Source organism: Gorilla gorilla, chromosome 21 (assembly GCF_029281585.2).
Source record: "Gorilla gorilla gorilla isolate KB3781 chromosome 21, NHGRI_mGorGor1-v2.1_pri, whole genome shotgun sequence".
NCBI classification, from domain to species: Eukaryota; Metazoa; Chordata; class Mammalia; order Primates; family Hominidae; genus Gorilla; species Gorilla gorilla.
Window position 1 is genome coordinate 42779451 of NC_073245.2, and position 25890 is coordinate 42805340.

General features: G+C 36.7%; 1 protein-coding gene across 8 annotated transcripts; it reads right to left on the reverse strand.

The window, feature by feature from the left end:
* Positions 1-219: 219 nt before the first annotated feature.
* LOC115933219 (protein FRG1) lies at positions 220-25281 on the reverse strand. Of its 8 annotated transcripts, none has more exons than XM_055373586.2 (7): positions 24761-25278; positions 22842-22897; positions 13815-13901; positions 12977-13034; positions 11078-11192; positions 5096-5187; positions 220-4110 (listed from the first exon to the last, which is right to left on the reverse strand). In XM_055373586.2, exons 3-7 carry the CDS (start codon positions 13882-13884, stop codon positions 4065-4067), a joined length of 381 nt encoding a protein of 126 aa, XP_055229561.2. In that variant the 5' UTR covers positions 13885-13901; positions 22842-22897; positions 24761-25278; the 3' UTR covers positions 220-4064. The 8 variants fall into 8 exon arrangements, with proteins under 8 accessions (XP_055229561.2, XP_055229559.2, XP_055229562.2 ...); XM_055373584.2 differs by having other exon boundaries at positions 13815-13940; positions 24761-25277; XM_055373587.2 differs by lacking the exon at positions 22842-22897.
* Positions 25282-25890: the final 609 nt, after the last annotated feature.

Consider the following 25890-nt stretch of genomic DNA (forward strand, 5'->3'; position numbering starts at 1 on the left):
TGAAAGTAATGGCAAAACCCATAATTACTTTTTGCACCGCCCTAATAATTTTTTGTGGAGACAGGGTCTTGCCCTGTTGTCTAGGCTGGTTTCCAACTCCTGGGCTTGAGTGACCCTCCTGCCTTGGCCTCTAAAAGTTCTGGGATTACAGATGGGAGCCACTGCACCAAGTTACTTTGTATAATTTTTAACATAAACATAAATATTTTGAGACATAGAAATGTTAAAACCATTGGAGGAAAATATATTGTAAAGTATACAATAGAAAAAAAATCAAACAAAATACAACAAATACAACCAAAAATTATCAAAATTTTCAGAGGAACAAAACAAAATCTAGTTTTACAATCTTCAGAATTCAATCCCATTATATCAAACATATAAAGAAACACATTCAAAGAAAAAGGCAATCAATAGAGAGTGACCTCAAGATGACCCAGATATTGGAATTAGTGTGGATTTTTAAAGTAGTTATTGTAATTCTTACTAAAATCAAAACCCCAAAAACCCGTAAAATAAATGGATAGGAAATCACAGCAGAGAAGAAGAAACTACAATAATAACAAAGGCTCAAGTGGAAATTCTAGAAGTGAGAAAGTTTTCAAAATTAAAAAATAACAATCAGTTGTGTTCAGGAGCAGCTTGGAGGTGGTAAAGAGTCATTGAACCTTAAAATACAATTGAAATGATTCAATCTGAAAAATGTGAGCAGTCATAGGTTGGGGTGAGGGAGCTTTTCCTTTGGTTAGTGCTTTTAGGTAGTCTTGGTTTTGATAAGATTACTAGACTGATCCATCAGGGGCATGCTAAGCCAGAGTTTATCTTGGTTTCAGTAGTGCTTTAAGCAAAACTCATGATATTCTTGTGTACAAGATGGAAGAAGAGTGGACCAGATGACAATATTTAGATGCAGTCATTCTTAACCTCCGTTGCTCTCCCAGTGGTCTAGCTGGGGTTTGTATAAAGTGGAATGGGAGGAATAGGGAAGGAGCCCCCATCTACCCTCTCCCCTTGTCCACTTGTCCTCCTCCACTAGTGGATAAAGTCCACAGGAACAGGCAACTTATTTTAAATCTGTATTTTCTGTTGTCAACATCTGTAATCAGTTCTGCTCGCTGGACTGGGGACAGGAACCAAGGGAACATGAGGGTGAACGGGTTGACATGGAGTCCAGGAACACACTGTGGCTACATGCAGAGTGTTTGTGCCACAAAAGCCAGTCAGCAGGCAGATGGTCTCAGATACCAAGCTAGTTTTGGGAAGCAAGATTCAGTCTCTTGAAGGCGGTGTTCCTCATTCTGTGGTTTGTATCACTTGCTTCAGAATGACCTAGAGTACTTGTTAAAATGCAAATTTTGAGCCCAATCCTAGACCTCCTAAGCCTGCATCTCTACGGATGGGTCTCAGTAGTCAATATTGGAAACGTGCAGGTCCCTAGGAGATGCTTATGCATATAGATTTGAACTGTTGTGTTTAAGGGTTAGGGAGCTGGCAAAAGCAAGAAATAGGCCAAGCCCTTGTGTGGGAAGGCTCCATAACCTTGGCACTGTTAGCATTCTGGGCAGAACAGGATTCTGCCACGTGCTTCGCAGCATCCCTAGGCTCTACTCTCTAACCCCGTATTCCAGTTGGGAAAACCAAAAATGTCCCCTGGGAGGCAAAATAGTCACCATTTGGGAACTGGAACCACTGCTTTGTGGGATCAGTGTGGTTACTTTGTTCCCAATCCAAGGATCAGAACACACGATGAGAGAAAGTCCAGCTATTGGAACTGGAGTGCCAAGTTGGAGCTAGACCTACAACAAAAGCTCCAAAAGCTCCTTTAAAGGGCTGATCCCATGCCTCAGCTACCTAGCTTGTACAGATGCCATGTAACTTCAGATTTCGTGACAGAAGGAATTTAAAGGCTAGAACTAGATAGGGTCTTTCAAGTTAGGCCAGCACACAACGTGGACTTTTGATATCATCCAGATGCTTGAACCAACCTCAGTCCTGAGGCAGAATTTCCCATGGCATCTGATACACAGCCTGGATTTTGGAGCACTCACTGGGATTAGATGCCACGGAAATATTGTGTTTAGGAACTCTGAAAGAGACAGGCTTCAACAAAGCAGACCTATGCAACACATAGAGTCTGAACTTATCAGCTTGCATTCCAGCCCACGAGGACAAAAACATCACATACATATCCACTGTGGCAAACCTGTCCTCATTAGGGAGTTTTCCCAGAACTACTCTCCCCTCTGTTCTGAGACTACTTGCTCCTTTGTAATGTTTCTACTTTCTGTCTCATTCCCTAATAGATGATTTGTCCTCTCTGCCCGGGCCCCTAGTTCTGATATTTGGACTGTCTGTGATCTGGATACTACTTAGGAGGTAGATAAAAGCCTTGTAGATGGGATTGGGAGTTTCTAACTTCCTATTAAAGGCACTGATTAAGCATCTATTGTATAAAGTAAGTAAGATTATGATCCAGTAAGAAAGATTCCACAAGTAGCGCAGGAAGAATTGGTTTCTACTACACTTCATGCTTCAGGACAGGAAATCCAGAAAAAAATTCTGTGGTATGTTAAGTGTGTACTGTAAGTTTAATTTCCATGTGAAAAACTGTAGTTAGCTAAAAAGTACATCCATGAAGAATCCTGATTAAACTTGTTTAATCCTGGTTAAACTAGGTACTAGCTAAATAATAATTTCACAACAACTCAAGAACTCTGTAAAATCATTTCCTCTGAATATCTTATTCAGAAAAAAACACAAAAAGATAAGGCAGGAACAAAAACCCCAGTCATTTGCAGTATCTGTCAGCTTTCAATTTGGTTCTCTTGTTTAAACAAAGAAAAATAGTAAAATTAATCTATGTAAAACATGCCATATATATTCAACTGCTACTAAATATAAAAAGCTTTAAAACTGTGTGTTCAATTTTGGTTACTGTATTACCACAACACTTATATTAAAATATGTATACTTTCAAATTTGGTTTCTATAAAAAATGGATTCTAATCTTATAAAAGTTATTTCCTAATATTCAATAAATGTTGCCTAAGGGCTTTTTCAATCCAAATAGCAATTTTAATTATTCTGGAATTTAAGGGTGCTTTAAATTTCCATTTAATAGGGTGAGAATGCTGTATTATTATGAGTTATAAAAGTTACAGGACATAGAGGTTATTCCATTTTAGAGTCCACATCCTGATTATATTTTATATCCTCTTCTTGATTTCTTACAACTAGATACACACTCATTTGCTCAGCTGGAAAAAATTCTTAACATTTACTGACTTTAGGTATGAACTCTACCAGCTAGTTAATAGGAAATATGTAATTAAACATTGCCTTTATCAAGTAATGTAAGAAAAGCGTAAGAGTAACTATGCAACATAGGACTTGAATGAGCGGCTGGTGATTATCAAAATCTGGCACTTAATTGATTTATACTTGTACACTCACAGCTAAACGTCTCTACCTGTTTTTCTATGTTGTAAATCTAGGACATTACTTATCTACATAGGAAGAGTAATAAATATTAATAATGTGCTATGATAAACATCCTGCACTCTTCCAAATCTTACAATAAAACTGCTTCAATTTCACTTGTTTAGCTTTTATACTTAGTTTTTTAGTCGATCTATGCTTACTTTAAGGAACCTGAACTACTCTAACAGAATCCACATAATTTTTATATTAGTCAAACTGCTTCTTTCTAACTCTGGTTCTAATAGTTATAAAAAGATAATGATAAATTTATGAAGTAGATACAGTCAAACCTGAATTTCTTAGAATATATACTTAGAATCGGTTATAATTTTTAGATATTCTTTCTTGACAGTCTTTTCCCAAATTCATGATGTCCTCTCTAGGTAATATTGCCACACTCATAAATTAGAAATAAAGACAAAAATGTGAAAACTACAGTAATTTAGGAGAATATAGGTTTTCTACATGCCATTTCTATTGGCTACTGAAAATAGTGAAAATAAGTAAATAAATAGCTACCTGTCCAGAAGTGTCTCATGCAAAAATCCATCTTTCTGAGCCTTTTTAAGAATTTTACTGTCTTCTTAACTTATTTTAAGTTTGTGGTCTTGGAAGCTCTGAAATTTCTTTCTGCAAAGAAAATGTCTACATTGAAAAATACCTCAAACTCTGATTATACATATTTACTATTAAATTTGTAAATACTGTTAATTTCTTTTTCACTTATTAAAAAGGTCTAATTGTAGGCCAGGCACAGTGGCTCATGCCAGCAATCTCAGCACTTTGGGAGGCCGAGGCAGGCGGATCACTCGAGGTCAGGAGTTTGAGAACAGCCTGGCCAACATGGTGAAACCCCATCTCTACTAAAAATACAAAAATTAGCCAAGTGCAGTGGTGCGCGCCTGTAGTCCCAGCTACTCAGGAGGCTGAGGCAGGAGAATCACATGAACCTGGGAGGCGGAGGTTGCAATGAGCCGAGATCATGGCACTGCACTTCAGTCTGGGGGACAGAGCAAGACTGTCTTGGGGGAGAAAAAAAAAGTCTAATTGTATTTTGTTTTAATAAGCTGGAGCTTTTGAACAAAAAAGATGACCTTTATAACCTCTCAAGAGGAGGGCCACTCATTGACTGGGTAGCAGAAGGCCCCACTTCTATTAAGGCATGCTGGCTGGAGTCCCCTGTGTCCTGGCCATAGCACAGCCTTTGACTGGCATCATGCCCATTCTATGAATGAATAGAGAGATTGGCTAACCCGAGTGACTAGCTTTGGGAGCTGGTAGGATGATTAGGAAAACTGAACCCTCAAGAAGAGAAAAGCATTTAGCTCAGTGCTCTGTCCTAGAGGCTACATTGTGTTGCCTCTTCTTGTCCATCAGTTTTCATTTTTTCAGACAGGGTCTTGCTCTGTCACCCAGGCTGGAATGCAGTGGTGATGAGAGCTCACTGCAGCCTTGAACTCCTGGGCTAAAACAATCCTCCTGTCTCAGCCTTCCATGTAGCGGGACCTACAGGCATGCACAACCATCCCCAGCTAATTAGGTAATTTATTTTGAAAGCACTTTGAGAAGCACTTCACTGTCAAATCTGTAGGTCTAAAAGGAAAAGCATACATACACATAATTGATTTCACATTGTTTTACATTTCTTTTGTCTTCTTCTGGAATGTCATCTTTTTTCTTGGTTTCTCTTTCAGCACAGGATCTAATCTAGATATTGGAAAAGAGAATCCAATGGGTTATATATTTATCTTCCATCTTCCCCACTTTACACATCACCTAAGAATATTCGAGATGATTTATTATGCAGAAGAAAAAATTAACTGAGCAACTATATTCAGAAAAAGACAGGTTCTGGCTATGTGTTTTTACTTCATATATATAATCTATATGAGTAAGTGCTATCACATGCTTTCTCCACAGCCCTTGTGTCAGAAACACTACAGACAAAATTATTTCAGAAACATTTTACACATCAGATCCTGTTAGGCAATAAAGAAATCATTAATTTAGTTTTGTCCTCCAAGAGAATACACCAGGATAAAATTATCCCTAGTAGACAAGTGTTCATTTGATCAGATTGAAAGCTTAATAGCTATTTTATATTGCACAGACTATTACCAAAGTATTAAAACTTTTAACATTACACAACTTGATTTTAATTAATTGGAACCCACCTCTTTTACTAGCTTCTTATATCCTCCTAAGTTTGGATAGATGTTTACTATCACATGTCATAAGTTAATTAATCTGCATTCAACAATTAGGATCGCCCACAGAACAGGCAATTGGCAATGGTAAGGACTCATGTCTCCTAAGGGATCTCTGTGGCCAGCGTCCAGTTCCAGGGCTGCTTAGAAAGTGACGACAAATAACGTGTTTGTGCCAATGACATCTTTGTGACAGTTTTGATTAGAGGGGTCCCAGACCTGAAAACATTCCCTGCTAGGGCCTGTAGCACAATGCTACCTTTAGTAAGAGGGGTCTGTGTTCTGGCAGACAAGGCAAGTTCATAAAGGTGAAGGGCTGACAGAGATTAGGAGAGCCTGCAATTAAATGGTACAAAAAGAGTCCTAAATAATCACTGTTCAGAGCTTCCAAGTACTTGACTAACCAAAGTGACCCAGAAAACTTTGTATTTCATCTGAAAATTGCTTTAAATAGTGAAAAATGCAATCTTTGTGTAAGTATCTTTGTATAAGTGCAAAGCACTGCACATATATTTGCAATTGTTGCCTTCAGTAACACTTTTGTGATGATATCTAGATGAAAAATAATTTAAACATGATACAATAAAATATAAATAAATAAAATTAAATGTAAGTCACAAACCCATCTGCATTTCCCCAATGACCTGTTTCCTGAGAAGCAATGTGCTATGAAATACTGAGAGTGGCCTCTGGAGTCAGCTGGGCCTGGGTACACATCCTGTCTTACCACACCTTCAAATCACTGTGATTTCCATGAACTGACTGACAAAAACCACTAGGACGTAAGGAGGGTCAGAGGCTGCCTTCCTGTCTGTAAGGCTGAGCTCACATCCACCTCACAGGAGCATTATGGAAATTCAAGACTACAATGCATGTGCCGGATGCATGCAACAAAAAATATAACATTTCACTTCTCTAACTGTAAGAAAATACCTACACTTTAGATTGAAATTGTTTGAGCTTTAGATTTGAAATTATCTGAAATCAAGACTATTCTAAAAAGAAAATCAAACATATGACCGGAAATCTAACATGAATCATGTACAGAGAATTGATAGATGCTTTTAAATTACACTGGTAGTAGATAAAAATGTAACATAAATTTTTATGCTCTAATTATAAGAACGAAGGGCATTTTAGAAAAGGCATTTGCCCCCTCTCTTAGAGCCTTCCACTCTGGCCCCCACAATGCCTTACAGAGCAAATCTGGGTCAGACTGGATGCAACCTGTGATTCCCAACATAGACAAACAAAGTAAGGTTCTGGATGCTCAGTACTGGGATGGAATGCCAAGACACAGAAAAGCCATGTGTCAAGAAGAGGGGAGTTATTCTTTAGACACATCCTGGTATATGTTTATCATTAAAGATCAGTGCCTTTGCTCAGTACTGTGATGGAATGCCAAGACACAGAAAAACAATGTGTCAAGAAGGGGGGAGTTATTCTTTACACACATCCTGGTATATGCTTATCATTAAAGATCAGTGCCTTTGCTCAGTACTGCGATGTAATGCCAAGACACAGAAAAACTATGTGTCAAGAAGGGGGGAATTATTCTTTAGACACATCCTGGTATATGTTTATCATTAAAGATCAGTGCCTTTGCTCAGTACTGCGATGGAATGCCAAGACAAAGAAAAACCGTGTGTCAAGAAGGGGGTAGTTATTCTTTAGACACATCCTGGTATATGTATATCATTAAAGATCAGTGGCTTTTGTGAGTCTAAAAAATTAATCCTTAAATGTTTTCATCAAGTTCCAGTTAACTACCTGATTTATCTAGGTTATATTAACAGTATTATTTGGAATTTCACCTTGATATGAAGATGTCTGTGTAACTTTTACAATGATGTAAAACAAAGAGTAGGATTAGGGAGGGCACAGGCCACTGGTGCAATGGATAACGCATCTGACTATGGATGAGGGAATTTAGCCTGGAATAAGGAACTTTTATTTCCAGCTTAGTGATGCACACAAATTTTAAAAATAAAATAAAAATAATGTTTTATGTGATTCATGTTTCTCCTAATGCAAAGAAGACAGGTACTATTAATAAAAATATTTTTAAAATGTAAGGGCTAAGGCCCCAGAAGTTCTGCTATGATTTTTTATGTTTCATAGAGCGATTATCATCACAGAAGCTCAAGCATTATGTAAATACAGACACGTATACCCCGACCTGGTAATTCTGCTCCTGGAAATTTATCTTCAGGTCCACCTGCACATCTACAAATTGATGCATATTCAATGTTATGTACTGCAGCACTGTTTATAAGGGCAAAAGACTGGAAACAGCCTAAATTTCCATCTACAAAAGAGTAAATAAATTAAGGTACATCCCTAAAATGGAATATTATGTGGCTGTTAATAAAGAGAGAGAGAGAAAGAGAGGAAAAGCAAGACAAAGAGAAACCTTTCTACATTCGAACTAATAGTAGAAAACTCTCCAAGATACAATTTTAAGGAAAAAAAAATCAAAGTCGAGAAGACTACAGAGGAGGTTGCCTTTAGTGTAAAACAGTTGAAAATTATAAATATATTCATATGTTTATAAAGAAACTTTAGGAGGCTATAAAAAAACAAAACAAAGGGAAAGAGGAACAGGAGCTGGGACACAGGTGAGTAAGATGCATGGCAGGCATATATCTTCATCTTTATATGCTTTTATTTAAAAATGTTGGACCACATGTACATGTTATTTAAAAAATCAGATTTTAAAATACAAGCAAGAAAACAAGAAAATGAAAGCTTAAAAAGAGCATGTGGAACTACCAGAAAAAGATACTAATCCATGGAGATAATGGCAAGGTAGCTCCTAGATGCACTGATTTCTCTACCACATTGTATAAACAAGCCATCAACTATGGGATTTATAATTAAAAATGAGTCTATTTGAAACATCACATTATAAAAGCTATTAACTAAATCTTTAAAGTGACAGTAAATGATGACTTAACATTTTAAAGAGATACAGTCACATCGCATGTGTGAATGCAGTCATCTGTATAAAATGTCATCATTATCTTGATCATTTCTTCTTCTCCTGCTGTTTTACTTTTTGTTTCTATGTCCCCTGCTTCATTACATCTAGTAAAGCAGCTATTTGAGGCCAACAAAGCCATTTTACCCTAAGTGAAACAAAATAACAATATAGCCATGAGGATACTTCTTGTAGAAGAAACATTAAGTGTTTAGAGTGAATTAATTTTTCCCCCCTGATTTAAAAATCACAGAAAAGAACTTAGAGAAAAACCTGAAAAATATAATACAATAACATATAGAAAAGGAAACCAAAATCAACTTTCATTTTACTATTCAAAGATTACCACAATAAACATTTGTAATGTATCTTCCTAGTAGGACTAAATTCTAATTAGATGAGGTAGGATTGCTTCCTTTCTAAAAGATCTACTGAAGATAAAACTGATTTAGTTCTGTTTGGAAAATTAACTTTAAAGACAAGAACATAATTATGAATGCATACTTTATTCAAATATTAACATTTTAAGTAAAATTTATTTTCTTCACAATTAGAAAACATGAAAATGTATATACAATGCCTTTGGTGTTTGGAATTTAAGAATCAATGTCTGAGGGACTTTTGTGTGTGAAAATAAATATTCATATACATTTTTAATTGTTTAATATTTGATGTATTACACTGGTTTCTATTAAACAAAACTTTAAAAACTGATTTTCTTGTGTATCTAAATCTGGGTTATAAATTTGGTTAGCTTAACTCCCGTAACAAATATAACGTTTATTTATAACTTGTATTTGGTGATTCTTTTGGAAAACTTGGAATACCATAACATTTAGACAAAATATTTGTAAATACAATGATTTCAAAATATGTTAACCTTATAACACATCCAGTTAAAAACGTGCTGATAACATGGATTTAATTTCTTAGTCAAGTCACAAGGGCTGGGTGGTCTCTCATCTGGATGGCTACTGGTGAGCTCTGGAACATGGCGGTGTGGTCCAAGATGATTTAAACCTGTGCCACAGATTATTCAGCTGAGTCCTTTTTGCAATAGAGTTTTAAGACCCTCTTTCACTTAAATTTAAATTTTTGAAACTTAGTGTCCTTCCTAAAAATAAAATGAAATGAACTTTCCTAAAGTGTTGTATTATTAGTACTATCTAAGTCATCATCCTGGCCTTATGAAATATTGGCATTTTCTACTGGTGTAACTTTTATTAGAAGCATCTCATCATAATAAGTAGGATCATCTCAAAGGGGTTGCAACACATTAGCAGGTAATGAAATCAATGTAGTGTTTCCTGAACGGTATTGGGTGGGTGGGGGCGAAAAGGAATACACACAGACACACAGAGGAAGGGGTAAAAGAGAATAAGAAATATCAAGGTGCATAACACATGGATAAGTAACTATTGTTAAGTACAACTCTTGCTTCATTTATACATATGTGTGTGCTGGGCTGCAATGTAAAAATGCATTTGTCAATGGATTGGGTCAAAATAGTTTTCAAGTCACCGACTTAAGATTTTATCCTAGGGGATGAGGAAATTAGTCTAAGTGATTACCACTTTCTGGTGGGATGTTTGTTTAATCTGTCATCTTAGAAAACACTGCTGAGTACCTATTTTCAGTTCATTATTGTATACTACCAAAGCTGCTACTCAAAGGCTGAGCTTATCTTCTATTTGCTTGTTCTGCGTGGTGCCCACTGGTCCTTACTGTTTTTGATATAGTTATCTATTTTAAAGACAGTTTAGCACTCACATATTTTTGTTCAGTCTTTACTTCTCACACAAACAGAAAAAGGAAATTATGTATTCTGTATCAACAAAGATTTAACAAAACATCCATATACTACAACTGTTTACTTACTAAAATTAAGAATTAGTATATTATCTTTTTTCTTCTTATATTAAAACTATCTTTTCATACACTATTTTAAGCTTATGAACTGAAAGTCTTTTAGAGATAATTTACTTCAATGAACTATTATTATTTATATTTTATACGCAAATTGTCACAACTTGGTCTTAGCTAGCTCCACTGTTTGCTTACAGTCTGTAATGTTTCTGAAATCATCCATGATTTCTGCTACAAAGAAGATACTTAGGAACTATTCTGTTTTCCTACTGTGACCTAAAATTGACTGGTTCTTCAGTGGAAATGAGATCCATACCTAGGCACTAAGGGTATAGAGAAATAATTGTGGGCAAAAGTACTAATGCTATTTTTGTTGCACTACATTTTGAAATCTCTTTAAGGCTCTATGTTCTTAGTGGTTTATTCCAATTTAATGTATTATACTATTGCATCCTACTTTTTCTTTTTAAATATATTATGGTTGACTGTTACAGACTTTGTGTTAAGCTGACAGGAAGTTTTTATAAACAAAAACAGCACTTACATTTTGAAAGACTGGTTCCCATTGTTCTCTTGGTTCAATTGCATCTGAACACCCAACAACAAGTTCATCTGAATTTATACCAAGATATTTTCCATAGCCAGATTTCAGGGTGATTCTGTACATTAATAAGATAGATAAAAGTTAAAAACTGAGAGAAAATTAATTATAGGACATCAAAACAGGACATGTGTATGTGTGTGGGTGTGTACATATCTAAAGTTTCAGACTGGACATATTCCAAGAGTTCAAAAGATGCATGTGGCTGAGTGGTGACTCACTCCTGTAATCTCTGTGCTTTGGAAAGGCAATGGGAGAATTGCTTGAGGCAAGAAGTTCAAGATCAGCCTGGACAACATAGTGAGACCCCATCTTTACAAAAAATTTAAAAAGTTAGCTGGGCATGGTGGTGTGCACATGTAATACTGGCTACTTAGGAGGCTGATGCAGGAGGGGTGCTTGAGCCCAGAAATTTGAGGTTATATTGAGCTATGATCACACCACTGCCCTCCAGCCTGGGTGACAGATTGAGACTCTGCGCCTTCAAAAAAAAAAAAGCTACATGTGACTAGTTGTTGCCATATTGGATGGTACAGTTTTAAATTTAGTTTTATATTTTGCTTTTTTAATAAAAACATTGTACCTTGTATATTACATAACAAATATTTTCAAAATTCATCATTCTTCAATTATACCTCTTTAGTTATAAACTTCAATAATAAATTACTAAAACTTTATGTCATCAAACTCTTTTCCAGAAAATGCTGCTTCCATTTACATTCTTACCTCAAATTAGCAGAGTATGGTTTGTATCATGGATTTTTTTTTAAACATTATGACTCTAAAAAAATACTTGAAAACCTAATATGGAAAAAACAGTATCCTATTAATTTGCATTTTAGTAGTTAACTAGAATAACAATTGTTTTTTCTTTTCCTTTCCTTTTTAGTTTTTAGATTATCTGATAATGTCCCTTGTCCATTTTTCTATTCAGATTTGATTGTTCACAATTTTTCTACTGGGGTCTTCAGTGCTATGAATTCTATACAAGATACATATGAAGAGTAAGAACTCACTGCCTATTAAGATTGTTGCAAATATTTTCTCATTTGTCAGTTAATTTTGTTTATAATCCTTTTTTGTTTATAATTGTAAAGCAGTTTAAAACTATTGAATCTTTCTTCCTCTGCTTTTATTCTTTCACCCTACTTATCAGACTTTCAAAGAAAGTATAGAAATAATCATCTTAATGTGATTTTTTAAAATTATGATGTCTTTTACCTTACCAAGAATCTCCTCGGATGCCAGAATTGACTTTTACTCCTTTATACGTTAATGATTATATAACAGAAATCATTATCATGTTGATGTAACCAATTACTAAAATATGTAAATTCACTTTCAGTATCTTTTACCCAAAGAATCATTCTATACTTCTGCACAAGGTGAGAATAAAAAAGGTTACTTTATAAAATGACTGTAAAAATAGTGAGTAAAAATATTCTTTTGGTCGTTATGATGCTGTAACATTCTCTGCTGGTTTCAACAATATTCCTTTTTTTTAGTCTTCCTGTTTGTCTTTAGACTTCCAAACAGTGAGTTTAAATATCATAGCAACAGTGAACCAGGTTTTGTACAAATTGATTTATTTTTTAATTTATCTTATTTGGTGTGTGAAATTATTAATCTTCATTTTTAACTTACATATCTTTTTTCCAGCCTAGCATTATATATTGATAGGAAATCCACTAAAAGTAGATCACAAAATCTACTTTTCAAAAAAGCTATTTCATTTTATATATCAAAATTACCTCGGACTTAAGATGGACACCAAAATTTTTAATGAATACAATTAAATTTTTAAAATAACTGGTTACTAATTATATTACAATATAAGTTCACCTGGAATCAGATAATTTGACAGCCATAAACTGCTCTGGAGGACTAGGGCCCTCATCAACTATTGGAGAAAAAACATTTGAAAATAAATTTGACATTTGCTATAAATATAAAGATATTATTTTGCTTTAAAAAATGTGGCTATTTTCTTCTGCAATTAAATGTAAGAATATTCAGATATACTGATGTCACTGTAATACTGTATCTTTGGAATCAAGATCTATTTTACCTTCTTGTAACTACAGTGTTAATTTTATACACTGAGTAAGACAGGGTGATATAATGCTTATTTAATAACTTTCGAGATAGCTTCTCTTTATGTTTTAAAATACAGTCATAAATAAGCACTTATTTAAAAAAGCTAAATGCTTTCATTTATTCAATGGATGGCCTTGCTGATGAAATGATACTGCTTTTTATCTTCTAATTACTTTGTATCTCATTAGTGCTTCCTCTAATGGGCTAAAGAAAATGAAGAAACTTCAAATTGTTAAATGCACCCAGGTTAGTTTTGGTAATAGGTCTGAATAAAAAAGAAATTCAAATATGTTTGACTCAAATCGGTTTTCTTTTTTCTTTCCACTTACTATTTTAATTATTCATATAGTTTTGATTTCTAAAGATACTCTTCTGGAACTATACGGAATGTTTTCAAATGCTTATATTGGAAAGAGGGACTTGCCAATGGCTGGTAAATATTAAGGAATTAAAAAAATGGAAGAGTCAAATGCAATGGTTCCATTCCTTTGGAAAATGTTTGAGACTAGTTAGAGTTTGGCCTAAGTGAATGAATGTCCTAAAATCTACACTTGTGGCAGGATCTTCCCTTCCAGCCACAAACCTTCTTTGTGTGGAGCTCCCAGGGTAAAAAGACCATTGTCGAGTGCATGTATATAGGTTCCCTCATCCATTTCAATGGCTGTGGTTCCTGAAATTTCACCAAAGTTTGTTACTGTTCACTAGATTCCTAAAAAATAAAAATGATATTTCAATTTTATATTTTAGTTTTGACACAGAGTTCTTTGTTATTATAACTTAGTTTTAAAAACCTTTTATTTTGCAGTCATAAGAAATAGTATGAAGATCTCACATATCCTTTACTCGCTTTGTCTCAATGATAACATATTGCGTAAGTATCATACATTGTTAGAATCAGGAAACTGACATTGATATAATCCATGAAGCTTATTCCGATTTCACCAGTTTTACATGTACTTGTTTGCATGTATGTGCACAGATTCCTGAGACTACCAGCACAGTCAGGATTAGGTTTTTAAAATACACAATAGCAACACACAGTCAGGCATGGGGGTGCATGCCTGTAATCTCAGCTACTCGGGGAGGTGTGAAAGAGGATCACTTGAGCCCAGGAGTTCAAGGTTATAGTGAGCTATGATCATGCCACTGTACTCTAGCCTGAGTGACAAAGCAAGGTCCTGTCTCAAAAAAAGACCAAAACAAAACAAAAGGCAACATGTGAGGGTACAAAGTGATATATGGAGAACGGTCTCTCTCATGGTAGACCCCAGCCATCTATTCATGCCTGCTTTCCAGAGGCAATGCCTATCATAATGCTTCTTAAAAATGCCTCTACAGGAAGACTTTCTAGCATAGTATTTTTTTTTTTTTTTTTTGAGATGGAGTCTCGCTCTGTCGCCCAGGCTGGAGTGCAGTGACGCAGTCTTGGCTCACTGCAACCTCCACCTCCTGGGTTCAAACAATTCTCTGCCTAGCTTCCCGAGTAGCTGGGGTTACAAGAGCCTGCCACCATGCCTGAATAATTTTTTTTGTATTTTTAGTAGAGACGGGGTTTCACCACATTGGCCAGGCTGGTCTTGAACTCCTGACCTCGTGATCCACCCGCCTCTGCCTCCCAAAGTGCTGGGATTACAGGTGTGAGCCACCGCACCGAGCCAGTAATCTTAACTATGATTTTAGATTGAAAGCAAAATGAGCAGAATCTATGTCTATGTATACTAATGTCCAATTTGCCAATAGAAATGTTAGAGTCTAGCAACCATTATTTTAGCAGTTGTTATAAAAGTTTATATCTTAATGTTAAAAAATATCCTCAAAACTCCTCCTAAATTGTACTTTAACTAGAGTAAAAATGAGTCAGTCATTAACTGGATATGACATATTAAGGAATTCTTGTTAATTTTACAAGGTCTGATAATGACACAGTATAATGTATAAAAGTAAAGAACAAAACAGGTGATGAGAGAAAGACATACCACGTTAAGAAATGTACATTTATGTACTTATGGGTAAAATGATGTAATATCTGTGATTTTACTTAAAATTTTCTAGGAAAAACGTGTGTGGGGGTATGTATGTAAATGAAACGAGATTGGCAAAATATTGATATTTAATGGTGGGGCCTGGGCACATGGGGGACTCATTATATTCTTCTATGTATGGATTACTTTGGATATTTCCATAATAAAAAGGTTTTAAAGATTCAGTTAATTCCACTGCACAAAATTTTCTATTCAACTAAACATTTCATGCTTTTCATAATCAATTTTAAAATACATAAAATTTTAGCTAAAATGAAGTTGGATCCTTATCTAACACCAAATACAAAAAGTAACTTAAAATAGATAAAAGACCTAAATGTAAGAGCTAAAGTTAGAAAACTTTTAGAAGAAAATGGGAAAAGCTTCACGACAATGAATTTGGCAATGATTTCTTATATAGAACATCAAAGGCACAGGCAACAAAAGAAAACGTAGACAAACTGGACTTCATCAGAATTAAAAACTTTTGTGCATCAAGAACCACTGTCAACAGAGTAAAAGGCAACCCAGAGAATGGAGAAAATATTTGTAAACTACATACATTATAAGGAATTAATATCCAGACTATATAGAGAACTCCAGAAAGACAAATATCACAATTCAAAACTGGGCAAAGGATATATACGGACATTCCTCCAAAGATGATATACAAATGGCCAATAAGCACTCGAAAAGACGCTCAACATCACTAGTCACTAGGGAAATATAAATCAAAACCATAATGCAATGCCACTTCACACCCATTAGAATGCTATTATCAAAACAAACAAAAAACAGAAACCAAGAAAACCAGAAAAACAAATGTTGGGCAGGATGTGGGAAAATGAAACCCTGTGCAATGCTGGTTGTAAGGTAAAATGGTGCATGTATTTAAATGCCACTGAAGTGTACACGTAAAAATAGAAAAACTGGCAAATTCAATATTCTGTATATTTTACCTCCACACACACACAAAACCAATGGAGAAAAAGAAAATTAATCAAAATTAAAATTTCAGCTAAAGACGATTAGAAAGAAATAAAACTAATGACAATTTAGATGACTGAGTTACAGCTACAATTGTTTTCAGTAAAAGAAATAATGCTTCATTCAGAATCATTATGAACAGTGTTATGATTAGCAAGTCTTTCCTGTAAATGTAAGTTAATAATTTTAAATTAGTTTTATTTTGTATGTTCTACACCACGTTCACCAAGCGCACTTAATATTAAATAAAATCATTTTAATATAATATCTCATTAATGTTTTGCAAATGAAAAAGAAATTTCTGGCAGACAAGCTCCTCAAAATTTTCACCCTCTGTCCAAGTAGGGAAATGATACAATAACATTACTTGTAATATTGTCAACTGAAAAAGAAATTACTTTGAGCAGATGCCAGTATTTTTTCTCAATGGGATTTCAAAGAATAAGAAAGCTAAACACAGTATCATCAAGAATTAAATGTGAGCATTCTGCCTACTTTCTGCAAGTGGCCTACATTCAACCTTTGGAGGTATGCTTATATGTTTAACGACTAAAGTAACATAACATGATACTTAACGATGTCACTAGGGGGTTTTAGCTGTGAAAAAGCAGTGGATCCTAAGAACAGTGGGCACTGAAGTTGCCTGTCTCTATGTCAGGTGACAGCTCCAGCTGTGTATATGCTGCAGACACACAAGCTGAATATAAGAGAATCTGCTCTAAAACATTGCTTGCTATTTAGACATATGCTTAAAGTTATTTCCTTTTAAACCTTAGGCAGATGGTGAAATGTTCCCGCTGGGTTGTCTCACAATGCATAACAAAGCTTTTCACATATTTTCACATAGATGAGAATGTTTCCATATGTCTGGCATGCTTGTAATCCAGCACTTTGAGAGGTGGAAGCAGGAGAATCACTTAAGCCCAGGAATTCAAAATCAGCCTAGGCAACAAAAGGAGAGCCCCATCTCTACAAAAAATTTAAGAAATTAGCTGGGTATGGGGGTACAAGGCTGTGGTCCCAGCTACTCGGGAGTCCAAGGTGAGAGGACTGCTTGAGCTTACGAGGTCGAGGGTGCACTGAGCCTTGATCATGTCACTGCACTCCAGCCTGAGCAACAAAGCAACAGCCTGTCTCAAAAAAAAAAAAAAAAACTAGCCCGATGCACCAGTGTCATGGCTGATAAGATACTACCAGGGCACCCTCATTCTAGCATCAAGCCTGTGTGACAGCTCACCTCACATTCTGACTAACCCAGTGCTTCTGTGCTAAGGGCCCCCTTAAATCTCTGCCTTCATTATGTGCTTGGCACAAAGGAATGATATATCTTAGATTTGGAAATGGAATTTTCTTTCCCAATCTTACTGTAGTCTAAGTACCTTTCACAGACCTTCTATTAACCCATAGCTGACTTAGCTTTAGTTCCTGGGTAAATCAAATCTGTGTTTTGCATACTAGGATGTTGTAAGTTCAATTGCTTCTGAATCTAGCAGAGCTCAGTGAAAATCCTTGCTTACAGACATGCTCATTTTTATTAATGTCACACATGGTACTCTCCATGTGAAAGACAGAATTTCTTTCATCCTATTCACCAATCCCTTCAGATCCTTGTGAGGAACCAACAGAACAGCTTTAAAAAATTAAAAGGTTTTTTTCTTTCCCTTCACAAATAGGCACATGCTTACTTATACGGCAAGTTGAGAAAATCCACAATGCAAAAGAAGGTGGAAGGACAAAGAGAAAAAGACGCAGAAGGACTTACTCTTCCAGCCAAGATGGACTTGCCCTCCCACGATGACCAACGAGAAAACTGAAACTGGATAGAATATTTGAGAAAACTGTTTTTGGGGATTGGAACACAGGCAGAACAGGACTGTGATATTTGAGAACAAGAAAACACAGGAGGCAAATCTCACACACAATTCTGTTTTCTGCCCAATGGCAGTTTCTTGACCACGCAGAGAGGTAGAGACCTCCAAAAATGAGGCAATGTCACTGTCACTAAGCTGAGAGTCTTGCAGTGCTAACATGTTTGGAGTTTATAGAATAAGGTACTGGAGAAGAGGGAACTACATACAGGTGAGGTCTCAAAAGAGTATGCAAAAGTTCTCGGCAGGTCTGGGGCCAAGGGCTGGGGGGAGTGCATAGAGCAGGCAGGCTTCACAAGGCCTCGGCAGAGTGGCTGGCACTTCTGAGGGCTGACTGGAGATGCCAGAGATCACACAAATTTGGGACATAGCAGAGTGGAGAGAACTCACAAAGTATACCTAGAACATGTGGCTGAGGCCCATGAGGATGAACCTTTCCTAGAGTAAGAGTCACTGTCTAAGTCTACAGGCAAAAACCTAATAAATAAGCACAAACTAACAAAGGCCCAGGCTTGACAGGAGCAAAAGGGTGGTCAAATAATTTAACTAGGCATCAAGACATTTAACAGAAATAAAGGTTAAAATGTTATGAAAATGAAAGACTGAATTTTAAGGAAGACTTAACAATCCTAAATGTGTACACATGACAGCTTCAAAATACTTTAAGCAAAAACTGCTCAAGTAGACAGATCTAGAATTACAGCTGGAGATTTTAACATAACTCTCAATACATTGTAGGATGAGTAAAAAATCAGTAAGGACACAGAAGATGTGCATAGTCACAAGCTCCACCAGTTTATCTAACTGACATCTGAAGAACACTGAACCACCGGGCGCCACGGCTCACGCCCGTAATCCCAGCACTTTGGGAGGCCGAGGCGGGCGGATTGCCGGAGGTCAGGAGTTTGAGACCAGCTTGGCCAACGTGGTGAAACCCAGCCTCTATTAAAAATATTAAAAAAAATTAGCCAGGCGTGGTGGCAGGTGCCTGTATTTCCAGCTCCTCTGGAGGCTGAGGCAGGAGAATCACTTGAACCTGGGAGGCGGAGGCTGCACTGAGTCGAGATCGTGCCACTGCACTCCAGCCTGCTGGGCAACAGAGCATGACTTCATCTCCAAAAAAAAAAAAAAAAAAAAACCAAAACAAAAAAGCCCTGAACAAACATCTTCAGAATACACATTCTTTTGAAGTGTACATGGAAATTCACTAAGAAAGTATGTTCTCCAACTATACTATAAATGAATTAGAAATCAGCAACAGTAACATACCTATAATATCTCTATGTAGTAGAAATTAAAAACAATACACTTTTAAATAACTCAAATGTCCATGAAAAGAAACATCACAAGGAAAACTAGATGATATTTTGAATGGAATGAAAATGAAAGCAACATGTGTTGACTATAACTAAAACTAACGTGGAATGAAGATATCTAACTGCTTTCTTAAGAAGCAATAAAACAAGAGCAAAGTAAACTGAAAATAAGTTAAAGGGAGAAAAAAAAAACACTGAAAATAAATGAAATAAAAAATGAAAAAAAGACAAAATAAGTAATACTGAAACAGGCTTGTCCAACCCGAGGGCTGCGTGTGGCCCAGGCCAGCTTTGAATGCAGCCCAACACTAATTCATAAACTTTCTTGAAACATTATGAGATTTTTTTTCCTTTTTTTTGGCTCATCAGCTTATCATTAGTGTATTCTGTGTGTGGCCCAAGACAATTCTTCTCCTTCCATTGTGGCCCAGGGAAGCTAAAAGATTGAATACCCCTGTATTAAAAGATCACTAATGATCTAAAATAAGTGATCTTATAAAGAATTGATAAACCTCCAGCTAGACTGACTGATCCAGGAAAAAAATAGAAAAAACACAAATTACCAATATGAAGAGACTGCAATAGAGATTAGATTCTAAGACATTAAAAGGATATTAAAGGAATATTCTGAACAATTTTATGCCAATAAATCCAACAACTTGGATGAAATGAAATTTTCCTAAAAGACACAAATTACCAAAACTGACAACAGAAAAATCTGAAAATATCTCTTAAAAAATCTTAATTCTCCCACAAAAAACTAAAACCAAACCAAATAAAACCCTCTAGGTTCAGATGACTTCACTGGTAAATCCTATCAAACATGTAAAGAAGAACTCATACCGATCTTACACAGCTATTTCCAAAAACAGGGAAGCAGACAGTACTTCCCATCTAATTTTATGACACCAAATATCACCTTGACACCAAAATCAAATAAAGACATTACAAGAAAAGGATACAAAAGTCCAATATCTCCCATCAACACCAATATAGAAATCTTAAAAACAAACAAACAAACAAACACCTAGAAATCAACTCTAGCAATATCCCTAAGGACAACGCACCACAACCAAGTGGGGTTTATCTCAGGGATGTAAAGTTAGTTTAAAAGTTGAAAATGAAACCAATGTAATTCATTGATAGAATGAAGAAAGTTGTATAATCATCTCAACAGATACAGAAAGAGGCATTTGACAGCATTAAACATCTTTATGATAAAAACTCCCGAGAAACAAAGTTTAAAAGGAATGTCCTCATTTTGATAAAGGTTTTCTCTGCAGATCCTACAGATATCATACCACACGGTGGACTACTGAAAGCTTTCTGCCTAAGCTTGGGAACAATGCAATTATGCCCATTCTCATGACTTCTGTTCAACACTATGGAAGTCCTGGACAGTATAATAAACCAATAAAAAGCAAGACAAGACATAAGGATTAGAAAGTAAGAAGTAAAAGGATAGTCACAGGAAACATAATTGCAAATTTCTTAGTTTTCTAGATAAATAAACCACTAGAAGTAATAAGTGAAACAGACTTATCAGACTACAAAGTCACTATACAAAAATCAATTGTATATCTACATACTGACAGCAAACAACTGGAAAATCAAATTCAAAAGTTCTACTGACAGTAGTGTAAAATTATAAAATACTTAAGAATAAATTTTTAAACAGGCATGCAAGACTGCTACACTGAAAATTATGAAATATTGAGGCCGAATATTAAGATGTTGATTCTCCCCCAAATAACCTGGACTCAATACAATTCTCCGAGAAAATCCAACAGGCTTCACTGTAGAAATTAATAAACTAATAGTTAGTAAGTACAAAGTTGGAGGACACACACTATCTGATCTCAACACTTCATGAAATTATAGCAATCAAGATAAATATACCAATAGAAAAAAAGACAATCGATAGAACAGAGTCCAGAAATAGACCGACACATAGAAATTTAATTGATTTTTTATGAAGATACGAAAACGGATTAATGCAAAAAGGAAACACCAGTGGTGCTGGCAAAAATGGCTATCAAGATGTTAAAAAAAAAAAAAGTAAATCTTGAAACCAAACACACCATGCGAAAAATTAATTTGAGATTAATGACAGATTTAATGTAAAAACTAAAACTATGAGGCCTCTAAAAGACAATGTAGAATATTTTCCTGACTTTGGGGTAAGCAAAGATCTCTTAGATCAACGAGATAAGGCAGTAACCATAAAAGAAAAAAATAAACTAAGCTTTATAAAAATTAAAAGCTTCTGACCATACTGGCTAACATGGTGAAACCCTGCCACTACTAAAAACACAAAAAATTAGCTGGGCGTGGTGGCGGGTTCCTGTAGTCCCAGTTACTTGGGAGGCTGAGGCAGGAGAATGGCATGAACCTGGGAGGTGGAGCTTGCAGTGAACCAAGATTGTGCCACTACTCTCCAGCCTGGGCGACAGAGAGAGACTCCACCTCAGGAAAAAAAAAAAAAAAAAATGCTGTCCATCCAAAAACCACCATTAAGAAACTGAAAAGGTAAAACTCAGACTGGGAGAAAAGACTGATAACTCCATCGACTCTTGGCAAGGATGTAACTGGAGAACTAATTCATTGTTGGAGGGAGGGTAAAATGGCACAACCACTTTAGAAAACTTTTGGCAGTTTCTTATATAGTTAAACATTCACCTATCCTTTGACACAGCAATTCCACATCTACATATCTACCCTAGATATTTATGCTAATTTTAGAATTATTGATTTGCCATTTCAAAAGTAATGATTCTTCCAGAATATTAGCTTTATACCATTCCATATTTTATATATTTTTTAAGCTACCATAAATTATGAAGATTCAAAATGCAATTTGCCAAGTTTTAAAAGAGAAAAACAAGTACGGAAACAACTAAGTGGAAAACAGGCTGGTTAAGTGTGTTTGGGTCAGTTTATTTCTAGTATCATTTACAGGCTACCCTGATATTGTATTTAAAATTTTCATTCATTTCAGAGTTCAAAAAATGATGATTTTTCCTGTGAAGATACTTCGTTTAAGAGACAACGGACTTCTACGACTAAAATGTACACATGTTCAAAGAAAATAACTTGTAAAATATATTTGGTTGAATAACATTTACATTAAGCCTTTAAAATTATGTATCAGAATCTCTGGCTATTAAGCAGTCTAATGGTGCCTACTAAGTCAGAGAGTTGTAATTCTTCTCTCCTGTGCTCTGTTCTGATAATGAAGTAAAGGGATCAGTAGCATCTACTGTGCTAAAGAATAAATGGAATTTACAACTGTAGGTAATATTTAAGCACTTTAAGACAAATATGAATACATCATAAATTTCTAACTAGGAAAATATTTTCAATGAGATCTCAAGAAATGTTAACTTTTTTCAGAATAAAGCACTGAAAACTGACTCACCAACATATCAAACTGGGTTTCTTCAACTTCCTCTCTTCTTATCTTTCCTCTTCTTACTACAGGACATTATTTATACAGATGAGTTTAGGTATATTGATTTGTGTGATAAATAAATATCGTAAGATTGAAACTTGGAAGTCTTTTAAGCTGTTTCATTTATAAATTATTGATTGAGGAAGACTTACATTGCTATGCCCTCTTAAATACAGTACTGAGAAGTTGCTTCAGGCTTTGTACATATTATGTTAAAGTTCAAAGCAGATTGTAGAGCCACACTGCCAGATTTTAAATCCTGATTCTGTCACTTCTTAGCTCTGTGATTTTTGGAAAAGGTACTGAATCTCTCTGGGAGTCAGTTTCACCACTTAAAAAATTAGGGTAATAACTTAACTCTTAAGGCTATTGTGAGGATTAAGAGGTAATATGTATCTTCACACATTGCTGGTGGAAATGTAAAATGGTGCAGCATCTACAGGAAACAGTTTGGGGTTCCTCAAAAAGTTAAAGAGTTACCATATGACCCAGCAATTTTACTCCTAAGTATGTATACCCAAGGGAAATGAAAACATACACCCACAAAAATACTTACATAAGAATATTCACACTAGCATTAGTCACAATAGTCAAAAAGGGGAAACAACCTAAATGTTCATCAACTGATGAATGGATGAACAAAATGTTACATCCATACAATGGAATACTACACAGCCATAAAAAGGAACAAGTGCTACAACAATGATGGACCTCAAGAATGTTATAAGTGAAAGAAGCCAGATACAAAAGGCCACATGTTGCATGATTTCTTAGGAAATATTCAGAATAGGCAATTTCACATAGATAGCAGACCAGTGGTTGCCAAGGACTAGGAGAGAGGGAGGATAGGTTGTGACTGCTTTAGTGAGTAGGAAGAGATTTCTTTCTGAGATGATGAAAATGCTGAGCAACTAGACAGTGGTGAACCTCTTGAATATGTACTAAAAACCACTGACTGTACAAAAGGGTGAATTTTATAATTATGAATTACATCGCTATAAAAAAATAAAAACCCAAGAGCGATTTGAAAAAAAGTTAATGTGCAAAGTGCCTACAACAATTTCTTGGCGCATTGAAAGTGCTATATAAGCATTAATTATGATTATTACGATCATCTTAAGACACTCTTGTCTGCATTTTCATCATAAAGTTTTCAGAAAATAACTCACCACTCCTCACAGGAAATTCACAGAGTAAAAATCTCACATTCATTCAGGATATACCTGCCATTTATTCTGGCATCTTCATGAGGCCAGACTCCTCGAGAGGGTTCTTAAGGGCAGTGGCTTCAGCTCACTCCTTGATACTTTCTTTCCATCTCGCCTAACAATATCAAAACCTCTGTTTATCACGGAGACCAGGAGGAAATGCTCAATATTTGTACGTACAGTCAACCTCAGGCAAATTTGCCAGTTAAAAAAGAAGCGGGGATATGAATGCACAGGTATTTTTCTCCTAAAGAGCTAATAAATTACCACTACGACCTTCTCCTCACATTTGGCTCAATTTATTTACTGCATATACGTTCTCTAATTTAATCCTCACAGTCTTCTAAAGGTATAAAAAATGGTCTGAAAGTATAAATGTGTAAACGGAGGTTTAAAGATACTTGATCTCTTAATGAGTAAATGGAAGTTCAGACATATTAACCAATTTGCCACAAATTAAAAAATTAGTAAATGACAGAGTGCAGGTTCCAGCCCATATCCCTATCAAAGCCTATATACACCTCAACCACTGTGTGATTCATCCTGGTTTCACTCTACATACTAGCTTAGAAAAAAATAATCAATAATTTTTCCAGGAAGAGACAATGGAGAAAAGAATAATCCCTAGTAAAGGAAGTTATTATCATGAACTACAAGATCAGACTAACGCAGACCCACCAGGCAGAGGCCTGGAGAGATGCCTCAGCGGACCCAAACTCGTAGGTACGGGGCCACGGGTCACCCGCCCATCTATCCTGTTTCCAGTGTCGTCCGCGCGGGAGGCTGCCCCTCTCTGCACAGGCGCCACGAACCGCGGTCCGGCCTCCGTCCAGCCCAGACAGTGTCAGGGCGAAACCTGGGAGGCCACGAAGCCGGCTCTCCGCGCCACGGATTCCACCGGATTCGCGGGGGTGGAGTGCATCCGAAAAGAACTGAGGAGGCTCCCGCCGGAGCTGCAGGACCCAGCTCTTCGCCTTGGTTTCCTTGAGCACAAGCTTGGTAGACTTCACAAAAGAGTACTCGGCCATGGCTCCGGGAGACTTCTACGTGGAGAAGCTGAAGCCAGCTCAGGACGAGTATGTGACCTGGAGCAGCACCAGGGCGGGGAGGAAAAGAAGTGGAGGCGAAGTAAACACTCCCTGACAGCGTACGTCTGTCCAGAACCCGCCTTCGTCTTCACCCAAACGCTGAATGGCTGAGATTTCCACTTCCGGGTTTCTGCCAAGGAGCTACAGCGGCCGCAGAGGGCCGAAAGGTATCCGCACGCATCTGCTCCCTGGCTCCCTCTCGAGGAGCCCCTGAGGATTTGTGCCTCCCAGAGGTGGGGAAAGCCCGCCCGAGGCGCTGGTGCTGACGGTGGCGGGACTGCTGGGCTCGCTGTGGAACCGCCTCCCGCTAGAGCTGCGGGCTGGCGACGGTCCCCGCGGGGGCGGGAAGCGGCTCAGGCTGCCCTCGCCGGCCTGCGGCGACGAGTCTGGAAGCGCGGGCCACTCGTGCGCGGGTCACTCGGGGCTGTGCCTCGCGCGACTGTGTGTGCAGGAAACAAGCAGGAAATACCCTAAAATACAATGAAGCGCCATGTTGAGGGCCGCGGACGTCGCGAGTGCTGTGTGGGAATGTGGGCTAAGGTGGAGAGTTATGGTGGCGTGTGTTACAAGCCCAGGGGTCAGGAAGAAGCCTAATCGTGGAGACGGCATCTGAGGAGGGTCTTGAACGCTGGGCAGGCTTTTGCCCGATAGAGATGGAGGAAGCTAGTCCTGTCTGCTGGAGGAAACAGGGCAGAGGCGAGGAGGGAGCCGTGCAGCGCT

What these genes read in the sequence shown, in the direction of transcription:
- LOC115933219 (XM_063702299.1), bottom strand. Translation starts at nt 25,110, where the DNA reads ATGGCCGAGTACTCTTTTGTGAAGTCTACCAAGCTTGTGCTCAAGGAA. An exon ending in TCTCTCCAGGCCTCTGCCTG is followed by an intron (nt 24,198 to 24,760) that starts GTGGGTCTGCGT and finishes TGATATTGTTAG; the next exon opens with GCGAGATGGAAAGAAAGTAT.